Raw genomic sequence first — 14,223 nt, forward strand, 5'->3', positions numbered from 1 at the left:
TAGGTTGCATGCCAACAAGCATTGTTTTGCAATGCATCCTTTTACTGACATACTTTCTGTAAATGCACTTTGTTTCCAGCCGTTGTTTATACTGTTTCCAGTAATTTTGATAGTACATTGATGGGATTGAACACCATCATCTCATGACCTCTGCTTTGTGTCATTTGCTGTCATTTCACAGGTGGCGAGATGGGAGCATCATACACGGACCCTCTCCAGGGTCTTTGGTAGCCCCTACCTGGGCTGTTACTGCCTGGGCTTCATCATCATTCTGCTCAACGTGTACCGCAGCCACAGGTGAAGTGCTAACTTTTCCTTCTCATTCTGCACAATTCATATCATTTTAATCCCTCATTTCCATCCAGGTTAGCTCAATTTTGGCCACAAGGGGTGTTCAGATTGAATGTGAAGCAGTTTTTGGAGCCCACTCCAACTTGTTGACTCACAACACAATCTGAAGTGCAATCAATACCTGTTTTATATAGCTTTTCCTCAGTAACCCAGTTTTGTTTCTACCTTTTTTTTGTTGCTAAACACTGCAACCAGCAGAGCAACTTTGACAAACCTTTCTGTGCAGTTTCTAGCATGCAGGATTCTTTTCTTTTTCCATTTCACCCGTTCTCTCTCTTTTTTATACTTCAGCCTCTTATTCTTCCTTCCACCTATGTGCCCTTTTTTTCTTTTCTCCCACCACTGCTGCTCTTTTCTTTTTCCTCCCATCCTAATGTGCGCCCACGTCCTTCTATGCGCCAGTGTCACCCCACGCCTGCTGTCACAGCACCACAGTGCCGAGTGGAAGTACACGCTCACACAACTCCCACTGTGGATCAAAATGGTGACAAAGCACCCTCAACAAAACCACGCATATACAGTATGCCAGCGGCAAGAGATTATTATTTTTTCCTCTCTCAAAGGATGTCTGTGATGTCTGTTGCCCAGCAACAACGCTTTTGGAACAAGTTGCTTCGAAGTGATAAATTGTGTTGCCATTTTTCTCCTGTGCTTCTGAAGAGAATATTTATCAACGCACAGAGCAACAGGAGAAACTAAAAATAGTAGTCGGACTTAATAATTTATTCAGATGTGGTAGGAGCAGGAGATGTGAATGAAGCAAAAAATAGTTGGAATGCTCAATTTTTATGAAAGTAACTCTTTGAAATAAGCTGCATACTATTTGGAATGCTTTTAGTTGCACTTTAACAATTTAATGACCAAGAAATCCCAATAATTGAAAATTTTTGAGTTTTTGTAATTTTCCTGGTTTGCTGGCAGAATTCCTGGTCTGCTTTTAGGCAAAATTAAGGAAAACTCCTGACAGATAAAGCTCAGTTTAGCAGTTATAGGGTGTACTCTATGTGTACTTTATGTAAAGATGGACAACATGACCTCTCCCCAAAAGTGAAGCCCAAACATCTCAATTGCCAGGTCATAAACCCTCCATGTTGTGAATTGGCAGGACCTCATTGCAGGGACTCCCAGTGTTTCCCACAGAATTATAATCTTTGTGTAATCTGTCGCTCCAGTCAGATTGATGGATTAGTGCAGCAATTGCGGATAGGCGTGAAAGCAAGCTTTTAGAAGCAACGCATTGAGCAGTAAACTTTCACTGCACCTGCTTTAGACACTCTCTACACAAAAAGTAGAGCAGCTAAAAGAAAATGTACTTCTGTTATTTTTCAATAGACAAAAAAAATTCCTGATCTGACATGTGCCATCTAAAATGAAACAAAACAGAGTGAACAAAAAACACATTTTCAAACTATGTTTGTGTATATATTTAACAGCACAATATTTTTAGGCTATATTGCGATACACGATATGTATCTCAATATTTTGAAATCTCCTCTAAACTACTGTAAACTACTTAAATACAAAATTATTAAATGAACTACAGTTACAAATAAAGAAGCTAACACCATAAAATAAAGTTACATAACTACTGTTATAATAAAGTCTTAATGTTATATAAAGTATGAAGTTAAGTTTTGTCTCGGGCCAGAAGTGTTGATGTTTTTACTTTGGACTTGAAGCTTCCAGTCAACATTTGGATGTTAGCGTAAGCAAAGAGTTAAACTGTAACCACAGCATCAGGATTCATCCACTGTGAGCTGAAAACAAATGAACGGCTCTCCAGTTCATACAATGCAAAGATTTCCAGTTTCACTGGTGCTCGTCGGTTGCAAAATGTGACTAAGTAGTCATGATCGGAGCTCTGCAGAGAAACCCCCAAAAAGTCTCACCTACTCACACTACCGCTATTACCACCCGTTACATTAGACTGTGACTGCAGCGCTGTTAATGGGATGATTTATTTTCTGTAAGCTGGAAACAAAATAACAGCTCTCCAGTTCATATATTGATAGTATTTGCAAGTCATAGTCGTGCTCTGTCTGACTTTTCATACCCGAACCATGTTCAAACAACAGAAATAACCCTTTCCAGCTCCTCCATGTTTGCTTGTTTTGGTGCCGTGCATTGTGACTGTGCCCCATCAGCCATGCAGATGGACGCAAAGCAATATCAGATGATGTAAACAAAATAAACAGAATTTCAGTATTTAAAACAATAGACTTTTTTTCTATTGTCAGTGATATATTTCATCATATTTCACAACCCTATATCTATATTGATCTATTGACCTCTCAATCTATGTATCTATCTTTAAACACCACTGCAAGTGATTGTACTCAGTAATGTTATGAAAGCACAGATTAAAAGATAACAAGTTTAAAAAATGAACCACTGATCGTTATGAATCAGCAGGCTGTTATTGCAGCCTTTACATTTTTTTTAACAGACACTGTTTTGTTTAACTTCTTTCTGAGCAGCATTTCCAGAGTAAGTCATTACTGTATTCATTCGTGATTTCCTCACACACATTCATATCTGCAAGAGGATATCGGAGACAGTTGAATATAAATCTTTTTTGCTGTGCTGCCTGCAGTGTCATCAAGCATACGCTACATGTGTAGCAGTAATAACCTCACAGTGGTAGCTTGACAGTCTACTGTTATGCATGCTGTGTTATAATGATCGACCGCTGTTACCGCTGACAGTTAATCTAAATGAGTCACGTCACAGTAGGTGATTAGTATGGTCACAGTTAAAAATTTGGGAAGACTGATTGTTTCTAGTATTTTTCACAGTGCCACCTCTGCAGACTGGATCCTGTACAGTATGAAGCATAATTGAGCTCCTTATTCTGTAGTCCACTATGCTGCCCAGTAGCAGTGTGATTAGCTGCTTAAAAAAAAATAAAACTGCACCAAGGGCTTCTGCCGCCTTAGAAAAAAAAACAGGTGGCCACTCTCTTTACCCTGGCTTCTACCGTGTTTTGTCTGTTACATTTATTTCATCATTACATTCATTTTCCTTTTAGTTGTGTGACATAAACAGGGTTCCCATGGTCATGAAAAAGCTGGAAAAGTCATGGAATTTGTGTAAAAAAAAAAAAATTGAAAGTTTTGGAATTTTGTTTAGTGTCATAAAATTGATCTTCCGAGGATAAGCTCCCATGTAATGTAGCATAACAGCGAATTTATTTTCTGTAAAATAACTGTTGACATAACATAACTCTAAGATGTGTTGACTTTGCTCGTGATTTTAATCAACTCATCATTCAACTCCAAAGATGTAGCAGGATCAAGGACAAATTTGTAATCTCTCCCTTTTATTGAGTTTACTTCATCAGGTCAACAAGTCGGAAGATTGCCATTATCATGACATGAGCTTTTCATTTATTAAAAATGGTACCAGTATCATTGTGAACAATATGATATAGCACACCCTTACCAACACCTGTAGCTCCATGTTGAGAGTTACATGCAAACATTCTGCCCCAGACTCTAAATCATAGATACACTCCGAGTGTTGATACAGCTCCTTTCATTGCAGCGGTTAGTTAACTTCCTGTCTGTCGGTGTCATGTAGTCAGGAACTGGGCCTTGACGCAGACACTGACCTGATGCATTAACTTATGTTTGGAGTGTTATGGAGTCAGGAAGTGGCCAGAAACACTCACTGTGCTCTTGAGTATTGCCCCTCATGTCTCTTCACGTTCTGCTTTCGCCTCATTCACTATGATCTCTATTATCTGCCTCATGACTCTTAAAGATGCTTCCTCTGGTTCCTCTGAAGGTGAACAAGCCGAAGGAAAGAGGATGGGACATGTGGTGGGGTTTTGTCGTCAGGGATTGGTGGGAGGCGCACTTGTATGTATGTCAAGCTTTGGCTTTAAAGTGGAGTAGCTCAGTCTGAAATCCCATTTTTAGTTTATGGTGGATTCACTTTCTTTTATGTAAAATAAACTTTTTTTTTTAGTTGTAACTAGGACTGTCAAATGATTCATTTTATTAATCGTGGTTTATTACAGAATTTTTATAGTTAATTGTCACGTTTTCAATACCAATATATTGCATTAAAAAGTAGTTTAGAAGTCCATATTAACATAGTGAGGCAGTTCTCACTAGATTGTCCTGATTAGGAATCAAATGACAGCAAAAAAACTACATGAAACCAGCATAAAGTTGGCATGTCTGTAAAGGGGAGACTCATGGGTACCCATAGAACCCATTTCCATTCAGATATCCTGAGGTCAAAGGTCAAGGGACCCCTGTCAAATGGCCATATCATTTTTCCATTGCTTAAATTCATTTTATTTCTTAATTCCTGAGAAGATTGCATGACATTGTAAACACTGGATTCCTCAGATCTTCTAGTTTCACACGATACTGTTAATCAGCCCCCTTACTGAGAGGTTAGCCTGGCATGGTTGGTACCACTGAATTCTAGTTTCATATCGTACACGTATCATCGCTCTAATTTCAAAACTCAGCCAGGTACAGCCACTTAAAGACAGAAATGTCAGAAGGTAATTAATGCAAATTAAAATTAAAGCATTAATTACAGAGATGAATCACATTGCGATTAATGCATTAATGCTGACAGCCCTAGTTCTCGTGTCATCTCCCCAGCCTTAAGTTGGGTTGCAACGCCATACTGCTGACGCCTACATTATAATACCATGTTAAGTTTTCAATGCAAATAAATTGCAGTTTTATAATATTAAGCATTGAGGCTTTGCCTGTTAATTTCTGCAAACTGTGCAGCCTTGATAAAAAATGAACAGCGTGGTTTATTATTTGAAAGGAGTGACACATAACATCTTTACAGCCCCACAGCACAAAAGGACTCTTTCAGAGGAGTTGATGTGGTTTCTGATCACAGTAAAGACTCGAAATTTCTTCTCCACATCCTGGTATTTATAGTCCCTCAGTTTTCAACATTCAAACAAACATTGAATGATGCAAGTACAGATGTTATCTCAACTTTTATTTGCAACTCAAGTTTTCAAAGGGCCATCCAGGTCATTTTTAGTGAAAACCACTTTATTTCATCTAAATTTGGCTGGAAAACATTGAAGATATGGATGTTTTATAATCAACTCATTGTATAACTGTGGCAAAAACAAAGTCGCTGAGAGTTGTGTAATTGTGTGTGATGCTAAGTGGTGGCTTTGTATTTTCCTAAATGTTTAGTCTTAATTCTCTGCATATCTGGAGGGAAATTATCGCACAAAAAAATGTTCTGGTATTTATGATTTCTGTTCTATTTAATTTTCTGTCTTTTAATGCATTCCATTAACATCAGGATTTTTGCACTCACAAAGGTTTTCCCCAGCTGTGAAGTCACGGTGGAAATGCATGTAGTTTGGCACCCCTTGATACAGAAAACCTGGAAAATACATTATTACTGTTTCCAGTTCCAACTTACAGACAGTAGTGGAGAGAGTGATGGACCAGCAGACTGATTACCTCACAGCGTCATTGTTGTGCTGCTCCTTTGTCTACCTAATTGATTCACTAATACATTGACTGATTCACTGGCAGGCTGATTAGCTGAGTGACAGCTATGTCTGTTTATAGCTCCACTACAGATTTATGGGCTGCTTGACTGACATGCACAGTATACAGAGTGTGTATTTTCATCCCCTAAGCACACAATAGTGATGCTCTCCACTGATTGTGTTCAGTAATAATAAAACTCGAGGGAAAGCTCAGAGCTTAAAGCTCAGAGGGCTCTAACAAGTCAATTTTTTTAATTAAATGTGTGTGTTTAATTGGCACTCTTGCTATTAGCGGGAAGCCTAATGAGATGGGAGGATTGGGATTTACACAATTAAAAGTATTAAATATAAAAATGTTACGCTTCTGCTCCATCTGTGTTTATGCTCAGGAAATATTAAAAGCTAATGTGCACACCACTTTAATTTTTCTACATTTTCTTGTTCAGCTATAACACCCCGAGAAATTAGTAACTGCTGTAGCAGAATCTAATGGAGGTCATATTAAAGAGAAATGTAGTTCGGCTTGTGGGCGGTACTTAGTACTCGTTTAACTGTTTCCAATATGACGGCCAAGTCACAAACTTTCTCTTTTAACAGCTAAACAGTACACTTAAAAAAGTTTCTGGAAACATTTTAGGGGAGAAGTAGGCAATGACAGAACAGACCGTTAATTCATATTTGATCAGAGCTGCAGTTCAACTTTTTCAACAAACTGCCGTGTTTCTATGTACCAACATAATGCAGCAAACTGATTTTTTATTTACTGTCTGAAACTGGCTAATTTTATGTCATTGTGTTATGGTTTTATTATTGTAATTAATGTTAATTTCATTTAACTAGCCTGATTTTATCTGGCTTTATTGAGTGGAATTATTGTTTTTTATTTCTTTTATCATTTATTGAATTAATGAATTCAGGCACGTCAACTATGTGTGTGTCTTTGTTATATGATGCAGCGACGTTGAGTCCAAAACAAATTTTCCTGCTGGACAGTAAAATATACCTTACCTCACCTATGTGTGACCATGCCAACCAAATGGCATTTCCTGTCTCTCATGTTACACAAAATAAAATTCACGTACACCGAACGTGTCAGTATGGTTGTTCTTAAATGCCAAGGAGAATATAGGCCAAGCTACTGTATTGCTAACATGTTTTAAACCTTGACACATTTTCTCACTATTAAAATAGAAAAATTCTAAAATGTCTAAAGTTCTCTATTCAAGTACAAGTTGTGCTCTTAAGCTTTTCTCATGGTTGACCTGGAGACACAAGGACAAGGGTAGGAAATTAGGGGGAGGACGGACAGCTGATAGGACAGCCTATCAGACAGCCTATCAGACTTCACTTCATACCCATTATGTAACATACTCTCCGTGCAAATGAGAATTTGAAGGTTTATGTCTGAAACAACACCAGATTCTAAGACTGGACAGTGGTTATGTTAAATCACCAGCCTTGCTTTCATAGGCTCTGCTGTAAAGGGAGCTCATTATAAGAAAGACTTTGCATGACTCCCACACCGTATCATCTCCCCCTGATACTCACATACTTTCTCCTCATCATCATCCCGCTGTCTTTCTCTCTAATCAGACATTCTGTTTCATTTTCTGAAAGGTTTTTTTAATTTCATAATCCCTGCATTTACAGACAGAGAAAATATATGCTACACCATACCATAAAACAACATGCAAGTAAAACGATAAAAAGCATTAATGACCAATTTGTTATCATCTATAACAAGTACACGCAGTGGTCAGTCCCTCACACCCACTAACCCCTACCCTAGTCTCTGTCCCCCAAACCCTGATTCCCATCTCTTTTCCAATCCAAATCCCAGCAGTAGGCCTTGCTAGGACACCTTACTTAACAGAGAGGTCTTTGTGTCTGACGGGGTGGAACAACAACCGGCATCACATTATACTTCCCGCTTTCTTTGTCAAAAGGAGAATGCCATAAAACTCACAGCATAAAGCCCATATCCACTTTTCTCTTATTAACCCCAAACCTAGTTTTTAATACCGTTTTGTCTGCAGTAAATATGCTGCATACAGATGGAACAGGATATGTTAATGCACACACTCACAAATTAAAAACTGCATCCACCCCAGCAGTGTGTTCCAATATAATTTCCAAAAACTTTGCAAATATGAAACTTTTGAACTCTGTGGTCTAGTTCCATTTAGAGGCTGCAGAGCATGGCAGCCAGAACAAATTGAAAAAAACATAAAATGCAAATTGAAGAGCATAGAGAAGGCCAACATAAAAAGGCAATACTTTTTCTTAAAGCTGCACTTTACAGTCAAAAGTATTTGCATAAATGAAGGTTTAAAGAAACAAAACACTGAACACAGTTTGCAAAACAGTTTCTCTCAACAGAGCTCTCCCTAACTGCACCAGTAGATTTGATCTGAAATTTTAATGGGCAACTCCTGAAATTTATACAATTTTAAAAAATCATTGAGATAAGTAAATTGAATATATGGGGCCTCAGTTAGTTAGAATTATTTTTGTTGGAGCTACAATGATTCCTGGTAAAACGGGTGTATTTTTGCATGAATAAACTTATATTTTAGTTTTAATGAATTAATTAAGTAATTTTTTCCGCTTTAACATGTAGTCAGACATTAATATTTAGCATTTTCAGCTGCTAAACAAATGAATGGAAGCCAATAACAGCTGTGCTCGCGATTAATTTTTAAATGCTGCCATCTAAAGATCATGGTACAAGGTAATTATTTTTTTATCTTGAGAAAAACAAGCTTTGTTAACCTGTTATCAGAAGAAAACAACAGGTTGTTTGATTTCATTATCTTGAGATAATGAAATAATCATAAAAAAGGTGTTTCTCAGTATAAGAGGAGCCTGCCAAGTTCCTACATTGTAATCATGGACTGTTTAAAATAATCGAGGTAGCTAGCGCCACTCATTGGTTTGTAAACTACTGTTTTGAAGCCCTAAGTTCCACACTCTGGCCGTAGCCATCTTGTTTTTTTGGTTGAAAGGGTGGAGATAATCTAAATGCTAGATTAGCACAGCGCATTTACAGCTATGGTTAACTGTGATAATACTAATGGTAATTGTCATTTGTGCTCGCAAAACCAGGCATAAACCATGCGAGTGGGAATCTTGTTGTTTTCAATATACTGGCACCACCGCTTGACAGTGTACAACATCAGTCTAGTTTGACTGCAGATGCAACAGATGAGATAAGGCTAGTGAGGCCTTCAGATGGCTGTTTAAAAAGCTGACAGTGTAAAGGCTCTCAATATCATGCTAAGGCACACCAAAGTACAAGAGTGTTAATCAGTAATGGGTAGCCTACTCCTTCATCTGATATTTTCAGCTTAAATCAGTTGCAGCAGTTGTCAGGACCCCATCCTGGCGTGTTACTCCTGGGGCTGTATTCACAAAGCTTCCCGGTACAAAGGGTCGCTGCTAGTGATGTAATTCTCAGAAAATTCTTAGAATTATGACGTTTGATCAGAATTTCACCACATACTTAGGACGAGATCCTGGTTAAAATGAAAATTATTTAAAAAAAAAAGCATTTTAGTGCTTAAGGTTAAAAAGTGCCAGAGTAGGCAGGAGGACTTCTAAGAAGCTTATGAATTTCTTAAGAAAATGGCAGAAGGACAGACAGATAGGAGAAATATTCATCAGATGCTGAATGACAGTGAGTTAGTGACATGTATAGGCATAATGTTTACGGTTGATTTCATTCGAGATGCGCTCACATCTCTCACCCAAGATAATAACATACATACAATACATACATACAATAATAGTATGACAGAAATAAATGTCAGAAATAAAGTGATCACAATAATAAGATATATAACAACTAGAAAAATGTTACAATGCAGCAGTGTGATCACACAAAAAGCGCTTTCTCCATCTCATATTGGAACACAGTTCATTTTATTCCACTGGGTGTTTACACTTTGCAGGCTCACGAAGGAGCATGTCTGTGACAGCCAATCACATCTGTTAAAAGAGTGAATCATATCTAGCCACAGGCTTTGCCACACCTCCTTTCTAAAGTTTCTGTCTGTCAAAATATGTCAAAAAATGTTTACAAACCATTGCAGTTTCTATTCACATTCCACACAGTATCTCAGCTTTTCTGCAGTCATGGTTGTGCATAACATCTTCAAATTTAAACTGGGTCCTCAAGTTTGCAGAGCTATTCTCATAAGTGTCATAAGTTGTACTTTGTAGCATAACAACAGCAACAACAACAACAACAGTGTTGCCATGATACTTTTCATGAAGTTTCTTTCAAATGAAACAAGTGTTTCATTCAAATTCTGCAGTAAACCAACCTGATCAAAGTAGGTCAACACAACAGTCTTTATTGTGTCCAAAATTTCACTATATTTCTTTTTATTTTTCTTACTCATCCCGTACCACTTGAATCCATAATCAAGGTCTTCTGCACTCTGTTGTCAATGCCCTTTATACGATTAATCAAAACTAGAGCGCGTTTAGTAATTTGCTGTTTATATAAATGTCACTGTGATTTGTTTTTCTGCAGTATGACGGTGGCGATGAAGGCCCAGGCCAGGTGGGACGTGATGGACAGGATGGATGTTTTCTACGCTGGCATAGCTCTCATGGTCGTGGGCACTTTGCTAGTGGTCACCAGCTTCCTGGCTCTGGGATTCACAGGAACCTTCCTAGGTGGGTGTCAAACACAGTGTAAAAAAATAAAGGGGAAGTCCACTTATTGTACATGTCAAGGTAAATTTTCTATTCACAGGAAGTAGTACTCATCCATAAAAAGATTTGTACATCACTAGAGTAATCTCAGCCTTGTCTTCTAGATTACAAGTTTTGTGTGGTCTGCAAACGACTTAAAGGAATTGTATTATGGAAAGTATTGGATCCATTATTCATCTTCAAAGATATTTGGAACTGTAAGTCAGTGCATCTTCGTCTCTGCTGCTTTGATTGATTTATAATGCCTCCAAATCAGCGACAGCTGTCCCAGGAGGCATTATGTTTTTGGGTTGTCCATACGTCTGTCAGTCCCATTCTCGTGAATGTGATATCTCAAGTGAGGGGATTTCTTCAGGGGATTAGATTTTTGCTGTTATAGGTCAAAGGTCAAGGTCACTGTGATTTTGCCTGTTTCAATTTTGTGAACACGATATCTCATAAACAACTTGAGGGAATTTTTATTTAAATTTGGCAAAAACTTCCCTCATACCATAACACTCATGTATGAACTGAGTAGATTATGGTGGTCATAGGTCAAAAAGGTCAGGGTCACTGTGAACTTGCATCAGTCTCATTCCTGTAAACGTGAAATCTCAAGAAAGAGTGAATTTTTTTTTTCAGATTTGGTCCAAACATCCACTTTTACTCTAGGATGGATGAATTATATTTTGAGCTCAATGTCACTGTGAACGTGTCATTCTCAATTTGTGAATGTGATATCTCAAGAATGCCTTGAAAGAATTTCTTCAAATTTGGCACAAATGTCTGCATAGTCTTAAGAATGAACTGAGTAAAATTTGGTGGTCAAAAGTCAGGGTCATTGTGACCTTGCATCTGCCTCATACTTGTGAATGCAATATGTGAAAAGGGCCTTCAGCTAGTTTCCTCAAATGTGGCACAGATGTCCACTTCGACTCAGGAATAAACTCATTATAATATGTCGGTCAATTGTCATGTTCAGTGTGACCTCATAAAACACGGTTGTGGCTCTAACTCAAGAGTTATGCTAAAATTGCACACAAATGTCTGATAGGATATAATGATAAAGTCCTGGCATTTTATATCAAACAAGTCAACTGAATTTTTATGTGACATCAAAATGTTGTGCAAAAACACTTTTCTCCCCATTTCTCAAGATGTAGAGGGGAAGATGCATGTCAATCATCCATGATTCCACAGACAAAGATATGAACTGTAAGTGCATCTTGACTGGTGTGTGGAGGCATACAACCACATGGCTATATTCTAGTTTTTTACTGTCTTGTCCAAGAATTTAGCAATATCGAAATCTCATAAGTTGATGGGCTGTGTACTATGTTCTAGTGAATGGTTATTTACTTTTGTAGCTATTTAATATGATTACATACATACATTAAGCAGCACACCATATCTTTACAGGGAACATATGTGACTTCGGGATAAAGGGATAAAAGCATGCACACACATGCTGTATCCTAACAAGGATATTTAAATACACTTACATAGGAAACACGTGACTTCAGACACATTTGTGCCAATTTATAGAGCATGGTTCATTTCTATGCGTCCGAACACGTCTCACCACACCGCAAACGCAAATGTCTTTGTATTTGACTCTGAGACAAACATGTTTGTTTTGTGCTGTTGAATATATCCAGGCATGGATTCAAATGAACACGAGTGTGACAGAATTCCCATTATGACCATTTGGCGAGCTTTAGTTTCTAGGTCAGCCTTTTAAGTGAGTCACCCCCAAGATCCAGATAGAGTCGCAGCTCCTGCGCCATCTTTGTCCGTCATTGTACTGAAGTGCCCTCTGTCCATGTTTGTGTCCACGAATCACCAACTGTGTCGACAGAGGAGTGGCAGCAGGGGCAGCAGGAGGGTGCGTGTGTCTGTATGAACAAGCGTCTGCTTTGTGTGCAGATCAAGCAAAGCAATCACAAGAGACTCTGCTAACACGCTTAATTCTCCCACTGTTTGGAGCAGCAAAGTCTGTCTAACAAAGTTTTTCTTCAAAGAAAACACTATGACTGATGAGAGGCACTTGAGACTAGGCCCAGCAAATGTCAGGCAATAGACAAGTTTCCCAGGCACACGTGAACACAGACGGCAGTAAACAGATAACAGTCGAAACTGAGGAGAGAACAAGATGGTGCTGCCTAAAATAAAAGGCAAAGTGTTACTTTGTAGCACAGGGAAGATAATGTTATGCATCCAGTCATTTATGACAATGCAGTGTCCTCTTAGGTTTCACACCGGGATTCTCAGTTGTATTTGCATTGGGATCCCCAGACCACTGCAAAATAATAACTCTGTGTCCACTTCATACACATTTGAGAGCTTGGGAACTAAACTTCAGATAGGCAGCCAGTACCTGTACAAAAATGGAGGTGTGAGATGGCACAAGTGTAAAGTACAATTGCAGCAAGTGTTTCCCTGAATTGGTTCGGGTTGGCCAACGTGACATTGGTCTGGCAGTAGTCCTTTTCATGAAAAGCACTTTGACAAGTTACTAGGAAAAGCTTATCTAAATAATAGGAGGTTCAGTTATTATAGTCATGCTCCCCAGAAGATAAACCCTTTCCCAAAAAGTTTCCAATATAGTGATCCAGGAATTGCCTCTCACACTTTTGACATTTGACTCTTGAATTAATTTTAAACTGCTCTAATGCTGACCCTACACAAATGACTTTTTAAGTGATTTCACCATCGCAGATAAATGTCCAAAATCGAAATAAGATCCCTAGAGTTTGGCTAGAGTTTTTGCGCACTCCCATTATTGTTTGGGTTAAGGTGGTTATAAAACTCTTAAAAGTCTCAGCTGACTCAACCCAATCTTTTTCTTATCTTGATGTTCTGATAAAATCAAACATGTTTTATGTTATCGAAAGTTTTTATCCCTCTGCCTTGGCGACAGCTATAGCCGGGTTGTCCATCCGTCCATCCTTTCCTCCCATTGTCGTTAACGTGATATCTCAAGAACAACTCAAGGGAATTTTCTCAAATTTGGCACAAACATCTACTCGGACTCAAGGCTAAACTAAGTAGATTTCGGCTTGTATCTGATCCACCAACCAGCACTTATGTTAGTGAGAAATATTATTTTTTGAAATAGATTGCTTCACACTCACATGGTTTCCTCCCACTGAAATGGCACAGCTAACCAACAGAGAATGGTAGTGAACTGAGGTGAGGTGACAAAATCCAAAGTGTAAAGTTTGCATACAAATATAGTTTATCTTAATGGATTAAATTAGTGCCAAATTGACAAGAATACTGTTGACATGTAATGACTTTTATCTTGTGTTTCTAGAGTTATGCGTTGCTGTGAACACATAAGGAATTGTTAATATTTCATATTTGCTTAAAGGGAGTTTGGCGTAAAATTTTGCACCAGGAGCAGGATGGAAAGTAATCTCAAATGGAATCTAGTTGTAGCCTTGCAAATACTTTGTGTGTTAGGGTTTCTGAATTGAGCCTTTATAAAGTCTTCTTGAGTTTGGTAGGCATTCGGGTGAGTGGGGATGATGATTTTTATGCTTCACCCCAATCTACCTGCACTTTGTGTTCTTTCCAATTCCATCTACCCTGTGGACTCAAAAACATAAACACACACGTACTAGAGGATATAGCCTGCGGTTGTTTGTTGTAATTTGATGTGTCTTATTGGCTCT

General features: G+C 38.3%; 1 protein-coding gene across 1 annotated transcript in view; it reads left to right on the forward strand.

Annotated features, from left to right (window-relative positions):
• The window catches only part of pemt (phosphatidylethanolamine N-methyltransferase), a 64,293-nt gene that overhangs the window by 27,872 nt on the left and 22,198 nt on the right, over window positions 1-14,223 (forward strand). The window contains exons 3-4 of the mRNA XM_042507945.1: window positions 182-297; window positions 10,383-10,528. Of these exons, the coding sequence (XP_042363879.1) occupies window positions 182-297; window positions 10,383-10,528 (262 nt within the window). The remainder of the gene's footprint in view (window positions 1-181; window positions 298-10,382; window positions 10,529-14,223) is intronic.

This window comes from Plectropomus leopardus, chromosome 19 (assembly GCF_008729295.1).
Source record: "Plectropomus leopardus isolate mb chromosome 19, YSFRI_Pleo_2.0, whole genome shotgun sequence".
In the NCBI taxonomy this organism is placed as follows: domain Eukaryota; kingdom Metazoa; phylum Chordata; class Actinopteri; order Perciformes; family Serranidae; genus Plectropomus; species Plectropomus leopardus.